Here is a 26,862-nt window from a genome sequence, read left to right as displayed (position 1 = left end):
GTTTATTTGTTTGTTTGAGACAGAGTCTCACTATGTAGTTCAGACTGGCCTTGAACTCATGGAGATCCTCCTGGCTCAGCCTCCCAAGTGCTGGGATTACAGGTGTGCACCACCACAATCGGCAAGAGATATTATTTCTATTTCACAGTTAAACTGAGGCTCTCTGTGTCAGGAACTTGTTTACCTTGACAGGTTGGGCTGATGACCCGATTTTATGACAACTGAATTGCATCGAGAGCTGAAGGCCAACTTATAGACAATTGCCTTTAATACTATGTCAAATCCCACATTATCCCCTTTATCCCTTATTGTCTTCCCTGACATCCAACAAAATATCTAGTTCCTACCTAGACTTCCCTCTACTAATTTTCTGCAATTTATATTTTATGATGTTTGGTGAATTTACTCAGTCAACAACTATTGGCTGAGCATTTTCTGTACGATAAGTATTGTTCCATACAGTTGTGTTATATCTATGAATAAAGAAGGTAGAGGTCCTTGGCCTGAAAAGCCTTATATTCTAGCAGGAGAAGACAGACAATAAACAAATGGAATTTAATGCTAGGAAAGCAAGAACAAAAGTCATATAGTATTAAAGAAGGTGGGTGTCGAGGTCGTGTTTGAAGACTTGAAGAAAGCGAGGGAGCAATTCAGAGAGAGCATTCCAGGCCAGATAAGAGGTGCTGCAAAGGCCTCGGACAGAAGGCTGCTTGACACGTCTGATGAATAACAAGGGGAACAGCAGACGAGGTCAGGGAAGTCACATGGGAGGCAAGATCACACGTGACATGGTAAGCAATTAGGAGGACTTTGGCTTTGGCTCTGAGATGGGAGCCACTGTAGGGTTGTGAAGAGAAGGAGGGATGTGATCTGGTATACAGTTTGAAAGGCTCATTTTGGTTAGTGTGGGGCAAGAGTAGATGCAGGAAAAATACTAGGAGGCTCTCGAAGAAATCCCAACAGGAGCTGATGGTAACTCAGAAGAGAGATAGCAGAGGAAGTGGTGAAAAGCGTCAAATTGTGGATACAATTTGAGCATAAGGCTGTTGGGGCCTCCTGATGTATAGATGTAGGGTGTGAAAGAGAAGAGCTATAAGTTATGATTTTGAGCCCTAGTGAATTTAAAGATGAATATGCCATCAATTGAATGGGAGCAGAGGGAATGCAAGTGGAGATTTGAGGGAGGAAAATCAAGAGTTTAGTTTGGGGCACATAGGTATGAAATGTCTTATAGATGACCAGACTAAAATGTGAGTAGGGATTAGAGAGATGAGTTTGGAATCTGAGGTCCATAAAATGAAGATACGGATTTCGGATTTGTTGGCAATAGAAATGATACTTAACTGCTATGAGACGGTATGAGATCACCCAGGAAGTGCATACAGTCAGAGATAAAGACGATCAAGTACGGCGAAGTACAAAGGTTGAGGAGAATAACAAGAATAAAGATTCTGACAGCAAACCACTAAAGTAAGAGGACAATAAGGAGGGTTTTGTGTCCTGGAAACCAAGTGCAGAATGTGACCCAAGAGGGAGAGGGTGAGGTGAACAGCTGCCATCAGATCAAAAGGTGAGTCAGGCAAGACAAAGACTGAGAACCAGCAATTGTATTAATAAGGAGGCGGTCATTTCATCCTTGCAAGAGGAGGTTTTCAGTGCAGTGGTGGGAAAAACAACCTCTTTGGAGTGGGTTTGAGAGAGGATAGAAGAGGAACTGGAGCAGTAAGTACAGTCGGCTTTTTGGCACTTTTGCTTCATAGCGAAGTCAGGAAATAGGATAGAAAATAAAGGGAAAACGAAGATAAAAATGATAGCATGTTTGTATGCTGATCAGAGTGTAGAGAAGTAGCTGATGACATGTGAGAGAAGAGTTTCTAGGGTCACATCCTTGGAGAAGGATCCAGGGCACAGTGGAAGTGCTGGCCTTAGGCAGATGGAGCGATAGTTGATTCGCGGTAACAAGTGGGAAAGCAGAGTATATGGGTCAGATGTTAAAAGTGGGTCGATGAGGTGGAGAGAATCTCTGGAAGGCCTTTTCTGATTGCTTCACTTTTCTCAGGGAAGTTGGAGGCAAGGAATCAGGTGAGATCCCTCTTCAAGGGGAATGAGTAGGGGAAAGAGGAGAGAGTGTCAAATAGCTCAAGATATTGCAAGAATGAACGGACTAGTGATGCTCAGCGTCATTAATTTCCTGGCAGTGTTAAGGGCTCACTTGAATATGGTGGTGATGAACTTAAAGGGAAACCCATTCACTTGGCTTTGTGTGTACTTGTGTGTGTGTGTGTGTGTGTGTGTGTGTTCAAGGCCATGTACAGTTACATGGTGCAAATCAGAGTAGGTAAAGAGTTGGTGATTTTATCAAACTAAGGTAAAGTCCAAGAGGAAAGGTATATAGATATGTTTACAATGACTGATCACAGAATTTAAGGTGGGTATGAGGGCAGGGGACTGGGGGAACATAAAAAAAGAGTCAATTGATTGGGTGTCCAAGAGGTTAGAGTTATAGGAGAAGAGTGACAAAAATAGGAAGTGGAGATCAGAGAGTGGATAAAGACAAAATTAAATTTCGGGGAATGAGTAGCTGGGATAGGGTGGAGGTCAAGATTGTTGGAAGAATGAAGCCCAGGAAAATGAGAGACAGGCCGAATTGTTTCTATGCAAGGACAGAGGATGATCAAAATATATGGGGAATGTGTAAAATTTTAAGAAGCAATGGTAGTAAAATAGCAACATTGCTATCAAACCCCTTCAGTATGCCCTCCCCCCCCCACTCTGAACACACTTGTCATCCCATCCTTGGTGCCACTTTCTGAGGCGCGTTTGGAAGTTCTCTTTTGTGTCTTTACAAAGTGGGATGAAAATAAAGTGAAGGTTGGTGCAGGCTCATAAAAACATTACGGTGTGTCTTCAGCTGCGTATTCACTAGATCTGGCTTGGTGCAAATTCTAGCTCTTCTCCAAAGTCAAAATGACCGCGCAAGGTAAACATTTTGATTCAGTGTAGAACATCGAGGCAGCCATGACAGCAAAACTAAAGTCACTCAATAAAGAAAGACTTCCGGGACTGCTTCAGAAAGTGGCAAAAGTGACGGCATGAGTGTGTTTGAAGTAAGGGGAGGATTTTGGTGAGGGTTAACAGCAATGAATCTTTTACTGTAACAATTCTTTAAAATTTAAATTTAAAGATTTGAACATATTTGCAATCATACTACGGATGAAATTCACCCAAAAAACAGGACAAGAGCAGGATCGGAGGCAGCAAGCAAAACAGAACTAAAAACATCATCAAGAAATAAGGGAGAAGGGATTGAGGTTGGTGGTTAAAAGCAATGGCAGGTATGGAGATTTAAAGCTGGGGGCTTGAGGGAGGAGGAAGGAAGAATGGTCTGAATGCAAAAGAGTCAAATAAGGGCACCTGGTCTACTGCAGGCTCCCAGACTGTGGGAGACAAGCCGCCATCTTTTGAGAAGATTGCAGAGAAATTAGTGCTCAGAGAAAAATCTGGTTAGACCAAGGCTCTAAAGTGTACATCCCAGAGACTAGGCTGAAATGCAGAGAGATTTGCTGAGTTGTGAGTTAGAGAGGGTGCACTGGAAGGTTTCAGAAGTCTGGGAGAAGCCGAAGAGAGCAGAATAGGGATGTACAGAACCATATTGCAGTAGGCAGGACTAGTCTAGGGCTTCTGGGATGGCTCATGTAGACTGGTATAAAAGGCTACGGATTCCAGCAAGTTCAGGGTAGAAAGTGTGATGAGAGTTGGGGTGGGGGGCACGGTATGGAGGGAGGGGTGGATTTCTGGCGCCTTCTCACCTTTAAATGGAGTGACTCAGATTGTGGGCTTCTTCACAGCATCAGAAACACGTCATCAGTAATGGGATCGGCGTGCAAATTCTCTGCGTGATGTGCGTTTTGACCAGTGCTCTTTGGAGATAATGACACACATTTCCCGAGAACTGTGCAAAATTTTAATAACAGGCAGCGTTGTGGTGTTATAAGAAGCTTGATTCTGGGCAAAGTGGTCAGAGATTAGGTTGAGGGCCAGCCCTGCCTAAGATGCTGCGTAAGGTTGGGCTTGAGGAGGCACAGGGCTTGATTCTCTGCTAGCAGCTGTGCTGAGAGGCAGAACCTGCTTCACTAGAGTCCTGATTAATGCCGGGAGGATCCTTAATTTTCTTTGGCCTTCTGGTGCTTTCTGAGGCTGTCTCTACTCTGTGCCTGCTAGTGACTCATGATCGTTTCACTGAAGATCTGAACTAGTACTGAAAATCAAACTCGATATAAAGTACCATGAAATTGGAATAAAAGCGGATTAGGGAAATAGCAATTTGTAATCTTGACTCATCCAGTAGCTTGCTACCAAATCTGATCTTAATATGGTGAGAGTATTGCAATAGGAACTTGTAGCATTAAAAAAGAAGCGGCAATTACAATCAACAGGTGTACGCCATGACATTGCAGGCAGCTGGTATGTCTTTAACTGGGGACATAAAGTGATGTAATACCGAAAAGTTCCGTGTGATTTACTCGCAAACTCTAGTAATTGTAAGAGCTATGGAAGTTTGTTTCTTTTTCAGTAGTCTTTCTGTGAGCAATACTAAAAAAAAAAAAGTGGATACATGGTTTAACATTGGGAAGTTTTACTTCAGAATCCCAGGAAACTGGAGCTAAAGAATCTAATATCAATTCTATGAGGATATTTTTTTCTTCATTGAGTTTATTGGTACATTTTAGGTATACAGTACAGTTACATTCATTATTGGGATCTTGTACCTTTACATGACAGGTCTTGGTTCTCATTTTTTCCCCTTGTCCCTGCCCTCCCTTCACTCCTCCTCCCTTCCCCTTTACAAACACTTCATTAGGAGGATTTTTATATCTTACTTAATGCTAAATCATGAGCCAAATATTGGCAAGTACCTTTTTAATCTACAGTACAGTGATGGCAAACCTTTTGGAGCGTTCAGTGATAACGAACAGCAGGCTGGGGCACGTATGCCATAGGTTCGCCACCCCTGTTACAGGATAAGGAGCACCGAAGCCAATCATGTTCCAAGACCATTAAAATATCCTTGCCTGTAAATAAGCATCAGTTATTTCCTACTTCCCTCAGGCTTGGCATTCTAGGGTGTCTACTGTACACCTCTACACGTATATGGGGTCTCTAAGGCTGCAGAAATTTGGTCACAGTGAAGCCCCACAAGGAAAGGATTGAACTTTTCATTTTTCTTCTTACCTTTAGTTCTCTTTTTTCCATATCTTCAATGGCTTGGGGTTTTCCAGCTGCAGCCTGGGGAACTCCAGCTCCTCTCCCTGCTGCCAGGGGAAGACTGTGGCAGAGTTACCACCTAAATCCACAGACTCTTTGTCAGGAGCCAAAGCAGGTCAGAAGGCCATGGTTTCCAGACTCAAACACAGTGAGTTAGAGTCTTGCAGTCTATATTCCCATTGAGAATGAAATGTTTGGCTTTTTGATTGGTCAAAATGAGTTCCATTATTCTTTTGTCAGAAGTCACAGTCACCAGGTTCTAGAACATTATTGGCCTGTGTTGGGCAAGTGGATAGTATGATGTCCCACTTAACACAAACAGTTTTCCCCTGGAAAGAGGACTGACCCAACTTTTCCTTCTCATAGCACTGTATTTAATTGTTTATTTAGCTACTGTGTAAGCATGTATCCTGTTACTTCTTTGGCACTTCCAGTGACTAGGAGCTTATTATAAATTCAAGAAATGTGTGATGCATAAATAAAGGCATGGCAATATTTAAGAGTATGTCTACTAAAGGTGTCGCAGTTTGACTTCTTCTGTCTTTCCTGAATTATGACCAACTCTAAATAATAAAAACCTTTCCAATTCTCTTATCAGATATGGAGGGCAGAGGTGGAGCTAGAGACAGACAGTTAATCAGAAAGTTGGAGTGTAGGATATAGAAACATGACGGATATAAATACATATTTAAACCCTTAAGAGACTAAATCTGTGCTGTTGTTTCCCTTCCCTGACTTACCCCATTTCTTTTCTTGCCTGTAGAACATGAGGAGGGGAACAGGCTTCTATACTGAGGAGACTAAGGTTATTATTTCATTCTGCTACGACTGGAGTTTCCTTCTGTCTTTGTTCATGAGGCCAACTTAAAGTTTTTAAACATCTAAACTGTATAACATTATTTAAAAATAAGCTCTTCTCGCAACCTCAGACAAAATGAAAAAGCACCAAACACTTGTAACAAACGAGTTGGAGGAAACCTTCGCATTGATGAACTCTATTTTGGCTTGGGGAAATAATCTGGGGATATTGTGTCTTTTGGAAGGAGGATGCTCTCTCCTAAGAATGTTATGCAGTAAAAATACTGGTTAAAGAGCCAAATGCCCAGAGTAAAATGAAGGGAAGGGCAGAACTGTATGCTTACATTATTTTGCACCAATTCAATCACTGCCAGGCCTACACGAGCTTCAGGTAAACCCCTCTCTTTGGAGTCTTTGAACTTTGTGACCAGCGACTATGACTGGTCTCCACTGACCTGGGTTACTGAAAATGGGTGAAACGTGTGACATAAAACTTTCAAACTGACAAGCTGGTTTTGCATTGAGTGGAGACTTCAGTTGATAAAAATATTTTTACTGTCCAAAGAAAAATCATTATTAATGAGGGGTCTCTCATTTGAGCTGGGAGAGCCTGACCACATCTTCCTCATTGCTGGGGCTTACCTAGGTCAAAGGTAAGTACAATGCCACCGAGGGGAGTGGAATACAAGTGCTGATGGAGAATTATTTTACTGTCTTGACGTAGTATTCTTACTTTACATAGCTGACGTGGGGCACATTGACAAGAGATCTCCTCTGAGAAGGGCTACTTTGAAATTACAACAACACCCTGTAAATTGTCACAACATTTTGAATTCGATTGAAAACATTTGGGGAGGCTCTCATCTCTGTGGCAGAGTATACTGTATTACCTTAATACATATTTTACCTGGGTCAGTCTGGGGTATTTTAATACAATGAGCTAAAATGTCAGTGCTGGAATGATCATTTGAGGATTAAGGTTAAAAAGATTGTTTTCCCTTAAATTTATCAAGATTTTGTTTTTCGGGTACTTTACTGACATTAGGAAGAAACAACTCAAGGGGGCAGCATTTCCTTGCCTTATCTTGTTCCACTTTAAATGGCTCCTCCCTTCCTTCCTCCTCCCTCCTTCCTTTCCCTTTCTTTCCTCTTCCCCTCTTTTCCCCCGTTCCCCTCCCCTTCCCCTTCTGCTCTTCCTTCCGCTCTTCCGGCTCCTTTTCCTTTCCCTCTCCTTTGCCCTCTCCCATCACTTTTCCTTCCCTTCCCTGCTGACGTGAGGGTCTTGCTAAGTTGCCCACACCAGCCTTGAACTTGAGAGCCTCCTACCTCGGTCTTTTGAATAGCGGGATTACAGGTACATGCCACTGTGCCCAGTTTATGATATCTCTTTTTTTAACGTCTGAATTCACCAAATAAAATTTGTGAGGTTACGTGCTTCATTTTTCCATGATCTTAAATATTTGACCTTCTAGGAGTATTTAGAAAAATAATAAAATTAGGAAGAATATTTTGGTGCAATAATTATTAATGGAATTCCTGGAGGCAGATTGAAATTACTTAGGTTTCTGTGTCTTTTCTATACAGTCAGAATTTTTCATCTTTTCATTTGGGGAGAAATTTCAGTCAAAGATTGATTATTATTCTCTACCAAAGAGCATCTTAAATCACAATGCTTTAAAAACTTAAATCTTTTTCATTAATCTCCTTAAAATATCAAGTTTTGTATCGTTCACCTTACCTGGTTTTAGTTGAAACAAATTTTTATTTTAATTTGGGTCATTAGAAAAGGAAATACACACCTTTCACTTTTTATATAGAATAAACTTTATTTTTATTATAGAAAAAGATAAAAATAAAAGTTTTTATGTACATATGATATGTAGTGCAAACGAAAGGCTCTTAAATACCACAGACAGACATGTTGTTGGAAACAAAAGGAGATGAATGATGGGGGTTAAGATGGTCGTCCTGGAACTGCAGGAGGGGGTCGCCTAGTAAAAACAAAACAAAACAACATAATAGAAAGAAAAACACAGATGCAGAGGAAGAAAACAATGTTTAAATTATGAAATGAATCCAAATAATAGCATGCAAAACTGTTCCACGAAAGTCAAATTCAAATCAGACAAAAAACAGAACAAAACAAAAACCAGGCACACGAGCAAGGGACATGGAAGGACCATAAGATGACATTAGTGATTGCCAGGTTATTCATTTCTGGCTACCAGCAGTACTAGGTCTGAGCCTACTTAATAATCTTATTATTTTGCACCATGAAATTATAAATTCATGCAATCATTTTTAGAACTAGGGATAGCGCCACAGCCAAACATCTTTATCACTTGCTTATTTGATTCCCAGCCCAGACTTTGTGACACTCGATTATTTCTGAAGAGTTACATGAATATTCTGCAATCTCTCCAGAGGGAAAAGGAATCGATACAGAAATGTGGCAAGTAAAATAATTTTAAAGTGAGGGAGGTGAGAAGATGGCAAGAGATCAGGTGAGCACGGTAATCACCGTGTACAAAATGGTCAGGGTTAATCTCATGGAAAGTGTTTTTAAATAAGAATTTGCTCCAGGTGAATAGTCTAGATTTGTGACAGCCTAGAATCAGGCCAAGGGACTGTAGGAGGTGAGGGTGGATCCACGGTGACCCCAAGATTTTGTAAGATTTCACTCGGCCTGAGAGGTAGGTGCGACTGATTTATCCTGCAGTGTGTTCAGAGTAAATGAAATTTAGTTCGCTGGACTTTTCTCCATGCCCTAGCTGGGCTCGTGCCTCTCTCATCAAGCCCACAGATTATGAAGTCACGCTCCAGAGCTGTGCTTCACTTGACATCAGCCTCTCTAGCATTTGCCAGGAAGATGATTTACAGATAGAGAAGACACAGCAAATACACATTGTTGTGAACAGCTCCGTAGTAGACAAGCCAAGTGAAGCCTTCCCACCAGTTTCCAGCAAAAGTCTATACCGTAATCTCCACTTTCAAACTAAATCTGGAATAAACTCAACACTGCAGCAGGCCAGAGAACTGTGAGGTTATCTTTCACCCTACTCTCTCTGGGGTTTTGCTTTGGCTGCTCAGCCAGGTGTTCAGCAACACTTCCATACTTGTTAATCTTGTAACTCTTCAGTAAGTGTAGCTACGATGTCTATAAAAAGCAAAAGCCAAAAACACTTTTTAAATTTTCTCTTTTGTGCGATGTTAACAGAGACAAACTGGTAGCTATTTCTGAGCTGTTCTTCCCCAAAGCCAAGACCAATGTTTTTCAGTCCACTTCAGGCAGGCTATCGTAAAGAGGCTGTCCGTTCATTTAAATGACGAAGAACTTGTTATTAGTACCTAACCTTTCAACTGCGGGGGATCTGTAGGCCTTTAGCTGGAGAGAGCCAGGTAATGGGTATCCCTGTTGTTTTCATGAAGAAAATGTAATTGAATTTCTGTCAGGCTCAATAAGATTTATCACCTGGCCAGCAAACGGAAACTATTTTTGAATTCTGAAGGGGCTTTAGAACACTTTAATTACCTCAGCAGGGAGGGGAGGTAAGCCATTAAATTGAACAGCAAGTCCACAGTGCTGAAGGGACTTTGTATGGGCATACACCAAATCACTTTCCTGTTGGAGCTAGTTGGATGCCCTAATCCAGGAATAAGATCAGAAACTGTCTTGAAATATATTTCACCCACAGCTAGAATGTTGGCTTCAAACATCAGTGCTATATCCCCTCAGACAGCTCTTTTCATCTTATCTTGCATCTAATTTTCGTCTCTTCGCCAAAAACCAAAACAAAACAAAGACACCCACTGTTGCTGATGCCAACATTTAGTGAGCAGGCCATAGTCAGTTCTGTCACGAATCTTGGCAGTTTGGGTTTCTCACTAATTCATTTCCAGAATTCTCTGTATTACTTAGAGAGCTTGAAACCAAGAACTGAATATATTGGGCTTTTTACCTGGAGAGCTACAAAGGTATCTCTTGCTGTTGTTGCCCCATTATGAAAGTTGGAGTCCTAAATCTGAACAGCGAATTGTTAGCAAATTTCAAAGCTCTTCACACTGGTATTTACCACATAAGCAAATCAACCTAATAAAGATAATAATTTGCAGTTATATTTTCTTAAACATTCTGAAAAACAATAAAGTTGTTTGACCAAAACACTAACATATAGAGATAGGAAAATCTGCATATGGGATATAGGAATAATTTATATATGAAAGACTCCATTATTATTAAGATCCAAGATACTGCAATTTAGTCTGATGGTGATCTTCCTCTGGCAGGATCCTCAGGAAGTTCTTTTTCATACATTTTTTTTCTTTTCTATGAAAATGTCACAAAACATTCTCCGCTTGCTTTGTTTGTCCATCATTTCAGGGAACTTACCGTCCCAGAACAGTGGGTGAGCCTCATGGCTTGGGAAAGCGAAGAAAGGCAACAGAAATAGGTACCCTAAATTTTTCTGACGATCTTTACTTTTTAGCCAACCTAGATCCCTTTCACAATAGCCTCACAAGGGTAAGGTAACTAATTCAACATAACTATTTTTGTGCAGAGTAGGACAAAGTAATATAGAAAATCCCCTGAATGCTACCCCAGGCTCATGAAGCCTCACTGCATGTGTCTCCAATCTGCTTCAGTCTCCTAATCCCTGGGACCCGCTTCCCGAGCCTCAGATGCTACTGTGGCAAAGCACCAGAGCCCTGGGAGGATTGCCCTAAACTGGGAGCTAATACTGCACTTTCAAGTGACTCTGTCACCCTCCATGTTGTTGGTGACAGTCTGGAGTAGCATAAGCACACTTAATTCATTTACCCTGGCCCTAAAGCCACTGAAGTGAGTAACAGAGAGCAACTGTCGGGCCAGGAACTCAATTTTTATTTATTTATTGTTTTTGGTACAGGGGTTCGAACTCAGGACCTTATGCTTGCAAGGCAGGTTCTGAGCCACTGAGCTAAATCCCCAGCCCAGGAGCTCAATTATTTACTGTCAGATGTGCTTTCTGTTGACCTAACATTTGAGTAGAACATTGTCCCTTCTCCTGCTCCTCAGATATTTTGACACATACTTATTTTTCAATGGTAAACATCACATACCCTCCAGCTATCTAAGGTTTGTATCCTCCAGTCTATTCCACAATTATTTCAAATAAGGGGAAAAAATCATGCCCATTCTCCTGTCTTTGATGGATCCAATTTGCTGTCTTTAAAATTTTTTCTCCTTCCCCTAACTAATGACAGAAAAGCAAAATATAACCACTTGCCATTTTGGTGGTTATGGGCCAAATCAAGCATAAAAGATATACATTTTTTATAGCCCCAGGTATTACTAAAATGCATAGACATGACTCATGTACAAGAATGAGGGAAGGGAGGGTCCTTCAAATGTTATAATTTATTTCGGGTTCAGAAATACAGCTTCACATTTTCACAATAGGTACATGTGACCTTCAAGAATGATACAGGCTTTAGGAATTTGCTTCAAAAATTCCATTCACAGAGTCCATATATCCGCAGTAAGAAATCCTGAAAAGTGCCAAGAAGACAGTGGAAGGTATTCTGGCTCATATTAATTAAGGAATCAACAGATAACACAAGATTTCACTTTTGTATGCTACTTCATAAAAAAAGTGAAAGAAGAATTCGACTCAGAAAAGGGAGAAAACAGGAATACAGACAAGTAGCAAAACAAAGGCTGTCTGTGTGAAATAAAACAAATCAAGTTAATAGTGGTAAGAGCTCTGGTTGGGAGAAATATGTAAAACAGATCGGCAGAGGTCAATGCAAGGGAGCAGAATAATTTTTGTCATAACTTAAAAATTACATCACAAGCAAAGTTTAAAGAATCAAAGGGTAGAGATTAAAATGGAATTAATGCTGAGCCACATGTGAAACCTCCACCTAAGAGGCAAGAAGTCTTGCCAGTATACCAGTACAAACAGTCTTAAACAGGAGACTCTTCCTTGAGTTTCCTCTCTTTCTTTCATACACATACTTACATATATGCATTTACACACACACACACACACATATACAAGTAGTAATGCACATACTACATATATTTCAAAAATATTCTTAAAGTTTCACATACAGAGCACCACACAGTTTTAAACACACTAGCTAGACAGAGTTACTAAGATTATCTAGAAGACACATTAGAGCTCTTTAGAAAGGACTGAGTGATCTGGTGAGCTATCCACTATTTCTCCAAAATCGTGCGACTTCTTTCCCATTAAGCTCTGAGCTCACAGATAATTGTCCTCTTGGTGAAATGGGACAAAACTCAGGGCCCGAGTCTCACCCGTGATCATTTTTACACTGACTTCAACAGTTCAGAGACCTACTACTTAGGCTTTATTCTTAATTCTAAGGGGGTTGCTGTCAATTTCAATTAATTATACCATTTGCTAACTGAAAAATGTTTACTTGAAAAAGGTGACAACCTACCTCCAAGGAATTAAGTAACTTCTCCCCTGCGTTTAAAAAGCAATTTTATTCAGAAAAATCCATTGCTTTTTATGTGGCTGAATACTTCTATTTTTTTCATTTCATATAAAGAAAAAATGATTATATAAATCAGCTTAGCCTTTGAACATTCAGCTTAGCAATCTAAAAATAACTTGTAATTCTACCTGGAGATCTTAAAGGAAGGTTTCCAGATCTTATCAAACTACATTGTCAAAGGTAATTCCATCTTAGATAGCAGTGCTGTGGATTTAGATACTAATGCCTGTGGATGTTACCTTGCTGTCATGGTTATTATAAGCTTTGTGCCTCTCAGAATGAATACGATCAGGAGTTACTAAATTTTGCATGTTTCATGTATGTTATGAGAAGTGAACCACTGTTATTGTGTGTTATCACAGATCTTCTGAAGATATCTTTTGAATTAACAGTTTAAAAAATATACTCACACATACTAAGCACATGTTTACATAGATATTTACACCCATACTTACACACACACACACACACATATATATGTATACATAATGCACATACAATCACACTCATGCTTGTGGCATTTTAACAAGTGCATCTAAACTTACTTAAAGAGAAACAAAATACATGTCCTTACAGGAACAAATTTACTATGTATATATGGTATACACAGAGACACATGCATAGAAAACATGTTTGTAAACAGAAAACATCAACATTTATCACATACTGGTATTAGGTCCCATTTAATATTGGAGAATTATGGCTACAGTCTATACTAAAAAGTCACAAAATTAATCTGTGTGGCTAATTTTTACCCTAAATTCAGAAGGTTTACACTTATATTGTAGAAACCAGTTTCATTGTGTTTTGGGATGAACATATAGCAAATCTGCTAATAAATAGACTCTACTGCTCTTCTATGTTATAAAACACAGCTAAAAGCAATACTCAGAAGGATATTCTTGGTAGGTAAATTCTGGAAATGCAATATGCCTGTTCTAAATCAACTATTTCCATAATCTGTCCACAGTTGAGTAAAGGATTATTCCAATTAGTCCACATGCATGCAACAATAAAATTAGATTTACCTATCAAATAAACATACACATTTAGCTTTTCCAAACCTAAAAACATCTTTCTTTTCCCATATGCTAGATGAGATGGAGCTATAGCTACTGTGCTGGGGACATCAGAACAATTAGAAGTGGAGTGGGAAACAGACGCTCTAAGCCACATTCCCATCCTAAGGCCTAATGTGCATGCTAAACCTCACGCTGTTCCACAGACATTCCAGAGCTTCGGACTTCGTTCACACTGGCACCTGCCTTTAGCAGGATGCAAACCCTTATGACACAGCAACCTGAAAATATTCTCAAATGTGACTGCTGAAATTTCAGGGAGACTCAGCTCTCCTAGACATAACTTAGCAAAGTGGAATAAAAACGTACGCTCAAGGGGAGACAAATGGGACAGTGCATCTGTGGGACTATAATCGAAAAACAAAAGCCAATGATGACAAATGCCATTGTTTATGAGTGCCTAAGATCAGTGGGAAGAGACTTGGGGAAAAAAAGTCTCCAATTTGTTTTTTGACATGGTTTGTGCTGATCTGAGAACACACCAGTGGTTGTCCACAATGTTTTCTTCTAACAGAAGGAAATTCTTGAAATACAGCAAAATGCAAAGCCACAGTTAGCACAAAGCCAAACCCTGGAGTACATAATCTGTTAGCTGCCTATTTTAGAGAATTCAAAGGAAGAAGCAAAGAGAATCCTAAAAAGAGGGAGTTTTATGAAAAGACTCACTGTAGATTGTTTTACTGTTTGTAGATGTAAGACTTTCCATTTATTTATTGTTGAAACGTACTTCATATTTTGTGCATTGATTCCATTTGCAAAGAGTTAATTTTTTTCAAAGAGAAAAAATAAGATATAAGAGGACATTAAAAGTGGAAATGTTCTTTCTGTAATCACTTATAAATTTGAAAGTTGATACAACCTTTTTCTAAATCTTGTATTCTTTATTTTTTTTTCCAATTACAAGTGGGGTAGCTGTAGCCCTTTAGAACATGGCAAATTCTCTTTTTAATATAGTTAAAAGTTTTTACTTCATACTTTATGAGTATCTGTCTTGGATATAAGCTGCACAGGAAATTAAAGTTAAATTAACATACAAATCACGTTTGTTGCTTTCAAAAGGAGACGTTTCAGTTAGTAAAATCTGATTTACTTCTGTCAAATATGAAATAATGTCATGAGACACCATGATTCAGTGAATACTTGCTTTGCTGTCTGGGAACAGTTAGCAGACCGAATTCCAACTGGCTTCTGACTGTTTCCTACATGTTAATCATCCGGTCCTCGGTAGTTCAAAACCCAGCCTCAAGACTGAACCTTAAATTCCAAGCTAAGCTGCTTTTTTTTTTTTGGTACCGGGGATTGAACTCGGAGTCCTTCGGCTTGCGAGGCAGGCGGCAGAACCACTGAGCTAAAAAATCCCTGGCCCCATAAGCTGCTTTTATAAGTCGTACAAATTGCTTCAGCAGGATTTTCTGAAATGAGCTAGGTAGGGACTCTGCAGTAGTTATTCGTAAAAGCGAGAGGGCTGCCTTAGATCGTGGTATCTTTGACTGTCTTTTCCTTCTAGCCCAGGTCTTATTCTTTCAACATGATTATATCATAGTAAGCCTCAAGCTTTCTTAAGAAAGCATAAATGTTGACTTGGGGATATTGCTCGGCGGTAGATCACTTGTCTGGGATGAGCAAGACCCTGGGTTCATTCCCCAGTGTTGAGGTTGGGGGAGCACTTAGAATGGATATTCACACTACCTCTTTTTGAAGGGCTCTTACATAATTATTTATATGCAAATATATAAGGGAATTGCAAATTAGAATGGAAAGAAGCATCTTTGTCTCATCCCAAATAATAATCAATAATAATAAATTGGAGTTAGTAACAAAGTATAGTCAGTTATACCAAAAATTAGATCAGCTGGAAAAATTAAACATTTTCCAGGTTGGTCCTCAATGTCACTTATGAGGAGGTGACTTTGTAAGTAAGTAAAGACATTATATTTCTCCAGGCATTTTTAGAGATGGAATGTTTTGCTTCTTCCTTGAAACCTGAAATGAATTAAATCTTTGACAGAAGCGTTGATTTCATAGTAGCCTATGCTTGTAGCATGAAACAAAATGTATTGGCAGGAGGAGCAGTTCTCTAGAGCAAACAGTGCAAGACTCTGCCTTGGCAAACTACCTTGTGCTCCTGGAAAAGTCTTGTTCTCAAGGAATTCCAATTTTTAAAAAATCACTTCCTAACAGTCTTGTGAAACAAAGAAGGAAAGAGTAGTTCAGTGTGTAATTATAGGGTAGGTGGTAGCACTAATAATAGACAAGAGAATTTCTGCCATCCTAAACAGAATGGGAAAGCAAATACGTATGGCTTAGTTCTAAGCTCACTACTATCTCATATCTGTTAAGCATTATATTCAATGAGCTACCAGGTAGACAACTTGGAAAAAGTTGTCGAAAGCAATTTCAAATATGTGCCAGGCTAGGCAAATGGTACCCAAAGTATAGGGCTGCTCTACAAACCTACCTTGGTAAGAAGCTTTCAAGAGCCGAACTCCCAAAATAGACACACCATGAGCAATGAAGACGAGGGAGGAATGCATTAGTAAAACTGGTTACTTGCCTACTGATGTCCACACATGCGACTACTCATGATTTACTGCAACAGTTATCAACTATGTTGGTTTCACGTAATTCGTTAGTGATTAAATTGCCATGCCAGACACTTCATTTAGTCTAACAGAGAGGATTCTAGTGGACGGATTATAGTGGGACGAGTTGGTGATGGGGGTGGTCTCCGGCTAGAAAGAGAAAAAGAGACAGGTAAAGAAACAGGATAGCAGAGAGCTGCTGTTCCCAAGGACACTGAGCGAGCCGTCATGCACACGCACATGCAGGTCGGGCCAGCAGGATACTAATGGTACCGTTGTCATCTTGGCTTCATCTGACAGTTTTCAGTGAGAAGTTAGGTATTTTTCCTATGAAAATCTTTCTCAAAACGGGTCGGCCTTTTCAATACTAAAAATAAGGAATCATTTGAAAACTACCTAAAAATATACTGCACATATTTCAACCCATAGAGTATAATAAGTTTGTACAATGGACTGGTTTTTGCTTTACCTATTCCAGGTACTGAAAAGGCATATTAAGTCTCAGGTAATTGTGATTTTTGAATATTTATCCGTCTTTATATAATTTTCTTTTTTTCTATCAGGATGTTAGTTCCCACCTCCTAATGCTTTTAGCCGTACTTTCTCCAGTTTGCTCTATGTTTTGCTTCTAATGTGCAGGGCACTAGAGATTCAAACAGTGAAGTCTCTGAGAGTTCTCTGCAACAAAGGTCCACAGGTTCACTCCGAGTGACTGAGGAAATAGCATGAGCTCTACTTCCGGTTTCGGTCCTAAAAGTTTCATTATCAGCAGTGATAATGATCCCTTTCTGGTTGGCAGTGTGGTGTTTCTGAGCGCTAAATGTACTGAGCAAGCATATTCCACCTTGTTAAATTTTACTGTAAATGAGATTCTCATTATTATCAAGTAATGTTATTTATTTCCTGAACTGTTAGATATATTTCCTAAATACATTAATGAATTTGTGTGTGTGTGTGTGTGTACTTCACATGATATACCTTGGGGATAACTTTAATACTCCCCAAATTTCAACAAATTATACAAACTGAGACATTTCACTTTGACAAAAACTCTCCATTGATTTTTTTTGCCCACAAGACTCCTGTAATTATAATCTCTTTGGGGGATTATTTTCTGTTTTGGAAACAATAAATCAGTCAGATTGAATGTCTACTTTCAGATTTGAAGAAGTGAAGTTAGACAGCTGAAGACAACAATGATGAAATGTTTAAAAGTCACATCTCTGTGGCCTGGTTGTTATGGCTGGCACTGTCACTGCCAAGGCCTTGGGCTCGCTTCCCTATCAAATAACAATAAAACGACCAAAAAAGTTCATGAAAAATCAAAGCAAAAGCAAAAGCAAGAGAATATTATCGATTAAGGGTGAAAATACTGACCACTTACACATAAACTCATAAATACTGAGTTTCCTTTTCACCCTATACTGAAAACATGTTTAAATGGCTTTAAAGCATTTTCCTGTGATGCATTCTAATATCCTCTTACTAGCTTTTATTTTTTTATTTGCAGGCACTCAATTTTAGAAGTATACATAGAGATACACTGCAGGCACAGTGAGAAAACTACACCTATACCAGTGGTATAATTTAGTAAACAAATAAGTCTTCCTCCTGCAGAAACGCTATGGTGACCACTTGAAACGCTTTGTTAATTCTCCACCAGGAAAAATCCTCTCACAATTTCATTCTCACCTGTGACCTCTTCTTTCTGTATACTGTTCATCTTTGTTTAAAATGGCCACATTTCTTCTGTCTTGAATCTTGTACCTGCATTGTTTTCCCCTTTGATGTGAAGTTTCTAGAGGCCAGAAGTCATGCCTACTTCACTTGTTTCACATGGTGTTTAGCACGGTGTGATAGGCAGCTACCTTCTCACTGTCCTTTTGTTCACCTTTTAATACTTTTCATCTCTCAACACTCATTAAAGCCTTCTCTGTCCTATTTCGCTCTGTTCCGATACAGCTGCTTCTGCGGCATATCAACACATCTCAGTCATTCAACTCATCTTGTTGAATGTTGAATTTCAATTAGGATTGCATGTTTATTTTCACTGATTAGATATGCACCGTGCCTTAGACTTCTTCAAGTTTCTACAATGTCTAGCTTTTTGCTTGTTGTTTAGTCAGTGAATGTTTGATAATTGAATAAAGGAAAGTTATTACTGTGGAAGTAAAACAACTTATGAATATTTATGATATTCCTTGGTTTTATGGTGACACAGGGGTATTTGTTAGTTAAGTCACGACCACGGTGCAAAAAAGTAAAAAATGACACAAAGGGCCGAGACTCCTGGAAATTTTACATAGAAAAAATGCTGGACTACTCTGATCTTCAGTAGGTGCTTAAAATAAGTATTAAATAATAGGTTCCCTATCCTAAGGGAGTTTGACAAATCATAATGTAACCTATGGAGATGTATTCTTAACAGTTAAGCAGTTACGGGGATGGGGGTAGATAGTTGCCCGGAATTTGATCTTGGAGGGAAACTCTACTCTAATAATAATGGGTTTACATGGGAGCTTTTATTGGAAAAAGTGTCTTAAGCTAAACATTCTGAGAAAGAGGCAGGACACAGTGTAGACTGGAAATTGTTTTATGCAAATTGATAGCTTAGACCACGACTGTTTGTAACCAAGACAGAAAGGAATGCAAAGGGATTGATTCTCTTCTGATCCCTCTGTTCCTGCCTTCCGTGGCATCCCTCAGTTCTTCTAGTTTCCCTTCTCTACCTCTCCTCCTATCACTTAACTCTGTGATTATGTATTTATTTACCAAACTTCTCTGTACTCACTCTAAACAAAAAGTTCCCAAGGATAGAAACCACATGTTACATTTTTTATATCTATTCAGCATTCAGTACAATAAAATTAAATGATAGTAAATTAATAATTTATTCGGTAATGGAACAATGAACAAATGGTTGACTGAAATGTATTTACCTAAGCACCATACTTATTCAGGGTATAGTCAGAGCTGGGGCAAATTGAGCAGGTCCAGGGAAGCCAGGTGTGCAATACTCTGAGGCATATGTCAGAGGCTTATTACATTTGAAGCAGTACGCTTACACAGAAAAGGTTCTGTACCAAAAGCCAACTGACGTGGACTTTAGATCCAATTACTGAATTGTGCAATCATCAATCTCCCAAACTTCTCTAGGCCTCAGTTTTCTCAACTGTGACACAGGCTTGGCTAGATGATATGTACCAGGACTTGTAGTTATATACTGCAGGTACTATTAACAAAGCATCTACTTTGCGGACTGCATCGTGTTGGATGATTTCTAAGGAGCTCAGAATATTCAGAGCGGCAGACTAGTAGAATAAGACAAAAGTGCAAGTGGTTTTACTACACAGCATGACATTTTAACTGGGATAATGGGGCAAAATTTTATAATTCACAGTGTAAGAGTATACTGTGAGAAGCTTGAAAACAAAACAGTGTGGTTAAAGCAAGGGTAAGCAAGATTTTAAATGTTGCATCTATAACTTGGAAGTTGTGAAGGAGTGTAGGTCTATTATGAGTGAAAGAAATGAAATTAAATGCTGAGAATCGAGGAATTCGTTGGTAAAGATGAAGAACAGAAAAATTCAAATACTCTGATGACTCAGTAAATTCTCATTTATCTGGTCTTTAATCCCTGGTCCATGATAAATGGGTCACGAGGAGGACAAATTAGTGGGCAGCTGAAGAAAGATGGCAAGAGAATACGTATTTCTGCTATGTGCCCGGTCTGCTGTGCACCTCATTTATTCCATGTCGCAGAACTTAGCATGGTCTTTGTTTCCTAAGTATTTTTTTTACCCAAATAAGTCAGGAGAACTTATCCACCCATGAGTTCATTAAGGCCCTTGCATTGAAAAAACCTCCACCAACTGTGTGGTGCCTTAAAAGATTGAAACGATAAAAAAACAAAATTCCTGTAGCGATTTCTCAACATGATTAGAACATCTTTGGAATACGCCCACTTTCCAGTTAAAGGAACCGACATATATACTTAATAATTAAAAATCCTAAAGATTCTCCCATTCTTCTGGAAGAAATAAACAATATTTTGTTTCTAAAACTATAAAAAGAGTCATTTCTGTGTAAAATTGTGCTAGAAAGCAATTAAAGAGAAGCATTAAGTTGCTCAGGGTGAATTTTTATTAATAAGCAATGTTAAGATGTTTGCCAACTCCAACACCAGAAAAACATTTATGTTTTACTGTTCATATTCATTTCATTGATCCAGTTCCTAACCATTCAAATAGTTTCCAAAGACATTCATTTCATTTTGGGCAAAGCAATGTTTTTTTGTTTTATACCAAATTTTCCTCAGTTGCTTTGTTTCATGACAGGCTTCATTAAGTAACCCATTATAATGAAATGGAGCATCTTGTATCAGTTAATATTTATTGAAATATTTCATTGTGTGTGGGCAGTTTATGGTTACGATAGACAAGCCAAATCTATTTCCAAATCAAAGGGAAGATGTAATACTTGAAGCTGGATTCATAGCTGCAGGGATGGACCATTTACAGCATTGTGGACAATGACAAATTTTGTAAGAAAAGTCAAATGTTCATGCAGTGTGGGTGGCATTTGGGGCCAAAAACTGGCTTCACCGATAAGAGAACAATGCCTCAATTGCTTTTTCTTTTAAGTCATGGTCTTTTAAGAATAAAGGAACTAACATTTCTTTTGCTCTTCTTTAGGTTAACTGGTCTTGAGTGCTCATGATATGAGGCCCATTTTAACAGGGGTTGGGGGGAAAGGTCAATAGGATGAACTGCTTTGGTGCCTCAGCTCCTCGGTGGGTGTGGAAACTATTCCTCTAAGTGTCTTGTTTCCAGGGGCAGAATGCAGATTTCTGAAGCAGCTTGATCTTTATGCAGCTGTAGATGGGAAGCACAAACCATGTGACTGGTGACTACAAGTCACGTTGGGCCTTTCCTACCACGATCCCGATCTACAATTTGTTCTTTTGGGAAGTTCTATTGGTATGGCCTAGAGCAGGCAAAGGATCTCAAATGATACTCTGCACCAGAATTCTTCGGAGGACTTGCTAAAGCACAGGTCACGAGGAACCACCCAGAGGTGCTTCTGGGCTGGGACATTTCCAACAAGGAGATTCGGATGCTGCTGATCCTGGCACTACTCTGAGGCATAATAAATGATTCTGACCTTGGGTTGTCAGTGCTTTCTAGAAAAAGTCAAAACAAAAAGAAAAAGTACTAGAAGAACCTTAAGAGGTTTGAAGGAATGGCTGCAGAAACACTTTGGTAGTTAATAAGCTTATTTGGTAGCTAATAAGACTTAATAAGCTAGGACCAAAGCGGTTTAAGCTTTATGTCATTAAGACCAAGATACAGCTTTCTTGTTAGTCCTCACTAGCATGACTTGTTTAGGGAAGCTTGCATTTGCTCATGAAAATGGTATTGGAAGTGAACATGTAGGTGGGGGATTTAGCTTAGTGGTGCTGCACCTGCCTTGCAAGCACAAGGTCCTGAGTTTGATCCCTGGTACCGTAAAAAATAAGAAAACAAAAAAGAAAGTAAATACATCCAAATGTGCATTTCAAGATCTCATCTTTAGAAAAAAAATGATTGAAATTCAACCTTATTCGTTAGGTGGTCCCAAATTAAAAAGAAATCCTCAGAAAAGATATACAAAAGTTGATACTTCTAGAAGTACCTGCTTGAGAGTGTAGTTATTTGCATAAAAGCAGAAACGCAATGCTCAAAACTATAACTGTGTCAAAAATTCAATTTACCTTAAATTACATGTAGGGTTAAGGGAGAATTATACTGTTCAGGTTTTTCAGAACACTGAAGTCTGGAATCGGCTTGCTCAATTTTTTAATGTAATTGATAGTGAAGGATTTGTCTACTTAATGACTAGATTTAAGGCACCTCCTCTCTTCTGGCCACATCGGATGCATTTCTTAAAAAACAAAAAATGTTTCCTGAATTTTAGGAGATGAAATTCTCCATGGTCCTTTTGAAACATTTAGTCCTCTCATCATTTTTCAAACTTTGTGGCATGCATTTCTTATCTGAACAATATTCTAACCCTCTTGTAAGCTCAGCTTTCTCCTTATACTTTGTGCGGTCTTCCATGACCTTCGGAGTCATGGAGACCTAATTAGATCAGTGACTGAACTAGTGAACTGGCCTGGTATAACTTGGGGGCAATGGAAAGGAGCCTGTGACCCAGGACTTTACTTCCTCTTGCAAATGTCTGCTCTAAGAGAGTAGGCTTCGGGACAACGTATGTTAGATATCAAGATTGTGGTTGCTTATTTTGAGGATTTATTTGATAAGTCAGCTTTACATATCTAGAAGGCATGAGGCTAAGTTGAGAAAAATGCTATGACAGTCATGATTTTGTCCACATGGAAAATAATACCCTGTAATTTATTGTCAAAAATGCAATAGGATATTATCCAGCACACTTTTGGCCTTTTTGGGGAGGTTTAAGTAATAATGTCTAATTTAATGCAGTCCAAGAATAGTTGACAGTAGATGCTAGAAAGAATACAAGTCTTAAATGGAGTCCATTTAAGCAGTTTACAGGATTCTCTATTATGATTTGTGCTACATATTAGAGTAGACATTTCTTTACTTTATAAAAATGAACTCATGATTTTATAATGTATGTCATTAGTAAAATATGAATCCATTAATAGAACTTGAAATGAGCACATAAGAAAGCTGTCTACCATTTGTACTTGAGGATACAAACATTATGTCCTGTATAAATTAGGCTCTGAGATAAGTGGTAATGCAATGTGCCTTCTTTACATCGACCTAAATGCCTGGCTTGGATTTTCCCCAACGATACCATACCAACATGCCCACTCTGCGGTTGTGGCAGAAAGGCAGCTTAAAGGATAATTTTTCCATGTTAACTCTGCTCAGTTTATGATTTAGGAAGAGTTTTATAACAATGTTCACTCTGGAAATGTTCAATAGAGCAAGAAAGTACGCTTACATGGATTCATAAAATACGCTGTTGATAGGGTCAGGGATTTAGCTCAGTGGTGCCGCCGCCTGCCTCACAAACACAAGGAGCAGAGTTCAATCCCCAGTACCAAAAAAAGAAAAAAAATGCTGTTGGGGGTGAATTCCAAAATAAATTTCAATTAAGCATTGCAAGGCAGCTTTTCATGTATCCTTTCTTCAGTCAATAAGCCTCGGGTGTGCCTAAAATGCTATAGCAGAGTCAGAGACATAGAAATAAAGATAGTCACTTTCTGGAAGAAGGGTCTTGTTGAGATGGAGACAGACAGGTTAACAGTGACAAGGTTAGGGAAAGTGCTCAGACAGGACTGTGCTTCCGCAGCGGCGGGGACATCTAGAATCCTGTCCTGGAGTGGGAAGGAGACTTGGGGGTTAAAAGGGCTTCCAAAGAGTAGGGAAAGTTGAGAAGACAGGCATTCCAGGAATAAAAAAGGGTGTGAACCAAGGAAAGAAAGCCAGAAAAAGTGCTTCTGGTTTGAAAAATGAAATGTTGTCTTATTCTCTTTTTTTTTAAGAACTCTATAATAAATATATATCTTATACTCCTTCCTGGTCCTGCACTTAATTATCAATAAGAATTACATGTATTATGTAACTTGAACCATCTTGAAAAGTTATTTTTCTGGGTAAAAATGGTCAAATATCAGCAATTTTCTAGTGGGTCAACAGTTAAGGGCCTGAGTATCAAATGAATCCTCCATTCAGGCCTGACTGCAATTTTTTCATTAAAATAATACTCATGGGACACTCCGATAGATTCCTTGAGGAGGGTGGATTTGTGCAGACAAACACCATGATGTGTATAGGGGAACCGCAAGGAATACAGAAAGAACCTCAGGCCAACAGTAGATGTGTGATATAAAGCAAGCTCAAGATTTCAAGGGACAGAAAGCTTTAGTGGAGGAAAGAGCCAGTCTGAGAATTTATAACCATACTATGTAGGCATTACATGCCCACACTTTACCCTTCTTTTGATTTTCAGCCAAGCGGACCAAATTCAAACTGGAACCCGAGGTCAAGAAAGCCTTGTTAATGTAGCTCCTAGGTGCCACCCTTCTGGGAAAGAAAGCAGAACTGAAAGCGTGGAGAACGTATCTGGTGACTAGGTCTCATCCTTGCCCACTTAGTAGTGCAGTGAAGACCAGGAATTGGGAAGGATGTGGCACTGCACTCACACTTTTTCTGATCAAGATTATCGCAGCAGCTAGTTAGGAGGTCTGACATGAGAACTGTATAGGAATCGACATACGTAAAGCATGTAGGACAGTGTCGGCACGCAGAGTTACAAAAATACAAGGTTTAACAGGATGGGATAGGAGAACTATAAATCAATGGAAGTCAGAGGAGGGTGTTTAGTTTGCAGCAATGTCTACAAGACGATATTGTGTCAGGAGAACTCTCAGAAGGAATGAGAGCGAACACGCAGGCGAGAAGAGCTACTGTGTGGACACGGAAAGATGCATCAAGAGGTCCTGTCACTGCAGGTAATAGAGGAAGGTGGCCTCAAGTCCCGTGCTGCTCTGCAGTAGCAAGGTAACTGCTTATGGCTTCACGCCGCTACGTCAATCATCAAGCATGGTGCAGAGATTCCTGTCCTGGGCGGGAACCTAGGAACAGACAATCTCTCAGCCTCTCCCTAAAATTCATGGTTTGATGATCGAATGCTGAGAGTATTGGCGCAGAGGACGGGGCTTGTCAAACTTGTCCCTCAGGTTGCGGTTAATACAGGTCTGTCTGTAAATGCCAGTTCATTCTGAGGTTAAGAGGACCGAGGAAACAAATTTCCAAGTGAATACACTCACGAGGACTGACACCTTTGGTCTAGTGACACCGAGTTGCGCTGTGCACCTGACAAGAAAATGATGAGCTGCTTCCCACGCCCTCTTCCGTTCCCAACCCTGGCCATCAGCACTGCGTTGTCTTATTCTTTATTACAAGTACCAACTAACTAGTCCCCTGTCCTAATAAAATCCTAAAACAGATCACTTAGAGGATTTTTAGTTGTTTGAAAATGTGATGTCTAAGGCACTATTTTGGAGATTAACTTTTTAATATTTTGGCCTCTGGACTATATCTTTGACAACAGATAAACTGAGGAAAAGACTGAAGAGATGCAAAGAAACAGAAGGCAAGAGAAACCCTGTAGAGAGGGATGACTTGGTTTGTTTCAAGAGGTTTATGCAAGCATGGCTCGTGAATTAAATTAGGCAGTCCTCTTTCAATGAATTTTTTCCTCCCTCCCTCCCTCCCTTCCTTCCTCCCTTCTTTCCTTCCTTCCCCTAAGAGGCCTTCATGAATTCATGTGCCATGGAAATCTACTTCCACTGATGATAGAAGAGGTGAGACTTTTTCTGTTCCTCTTCATCTCCTGTCCTCTGAGCTCTCCTGCATTAGGCACCAGGGAAGGGAAGCAGATGCTACCATAGGAGGGAAAGGAGAGGCTGGAAAGGAGGCGCAGGGAGCTGGCTGTTGGAAGAGGGAAGCTTCTTCTTCTTTTCGATGTGGATTCCTTTGTCATCTAAAGTCTGAGTGAAGAAAAAGCACAGTAGGGAGGAAAAAGACAGCACTTTGAGTCCATAAAAATGTGAAATTTCTTCTTGTTTTAAGGACACAGAGCAAATGTTTTGTGTCTTTCTGAGAGAGCCGTGGTTCCCTTATAGGCAGGCATAGGGGTGTAACTTGGGGCCTTTCCTCAGAGAGCAGAACTGTGCAGAAGAAGAAGTTAGCTTTCACATTCTTTAATTTTTTAAAAGTAATAACCAAAAAATGCACAAAAAAGTTAAAGATTTAGAGAGTATATTGCATCAACATGTCGTTGCCACCTGATCTTGATGTGTGGTGAGTTAAAATAAAAGACCAGTTTTAAATGCACCAGATGATATTTTTCTTGTCACGGGTATCAAACCAAGTAGCAAAAATGGAGACGAAGAATTGCCACTTACTGACCACAGTCCCAGAAATCAAAACAGAAAAAAAAAAAAAGAAATCCAGCAGGAGGAGCTCTAACATGTCTAAGAGCTCAAGTTTAAAAAAACAAAACCAAAAAAATTTTAAGGCAAACAGAGAAGCATTATGCCTCACAAGCTACCATGTCAGTGAACAAATATGTGCCTAAGTCCAATTAGATGTTTAGCAAGAAGCCAAGAGATGAGACTGGTGGGGACAGAATGGCCTGCGATTTCTCCCTTCTGCAAATCTCCTCTATCTGATGTGGTTAATCTCAGGCTGGTTCTGCAGTATTAACTCACAAAAGAGGAAGCAAAAGGCTGATTTCTGGACATGCCTAGAAGTGATTCTGTTCCTCTGAATAGATTGTATTGTTTCTAACTGGATCTTTGACACTGGCTCAGAAACCGCATTTTAAAATGGAATTTTCATTGTTAGTTGAAAGCACTATGAAACTCCTAACAGTTGAGTTTCTTTTGCTCAGTGGTTTATTGTGTGTGTGTTTTTTTTTTAATGAGAAAAATGCTGTGTTTGTAAAAGTTGGTGCTAAAAGGGCAAGAAATCATATGTCCCGTGGACCATGTAAAGAGTCTCCAGAAAGAATTAGAGCTTTCTAACACACACACACACACACACACACACACACACACACACACACACACACACACACACACAGATACAAAC

General features: G+C 39.5%; 1 protein-coding gene across 5 annotated transcripts in view; it reads right to left on the bottom strand.

Moving 5' to 3' along the window:
• Nucleotides 1-7,946: 7,946 nt before the first annotated feature.
• The window catches only part of Dnm3 (dynamin 3), a 531,047-nt gene continuing 512,131 nt past the window's right edge, over nucleotides 7,947-26,862 (bottom strand). For 4 of the 5 annotated variants that reach the window (XM_033762088.1, XM_033762089.1, XM_033762090.1 and 1 more), the window contains one exon: nucleotides 12,493-16,381. In XM_033762088.1, the coding sequence (XP_033617979.1) occupies nucleotides 16,312-16,381 (70 nt within the window). In that variant the 3' untranslated portion in view covers nucleotides 12,493-16,311. Of the gene's footprint in view, nucleotides 8,055-12,492; nucleotides 16,382-26,862 lie in introns of those variants that run through there. The other variant, XM_010635626.2, reaches the window with a different exon arrangement.

The sequence above is a fragment of the Fukomys damarensis genome, unplaced genomic scaffold (assembly GCF_012274545.1).
Source record: "Fukomys damarensis isolate Sample0158 unplaced genomic scaffold, DMR_v1.0_HiC HiC_scaffold_11, whole genome shotgun sequence".
Taxonomy (NCBI): domain Eukaryota; kingdom Metazoa; phylum Chordata; class Mammalia; order Rodentia; family Bathyergidae; genus Fukomys; species Fukomys damarensis.
Note: the sequence above shows the minus strand (reverse complement) of the source record. Positions and strands in the feature narration are given on the sequence as shown.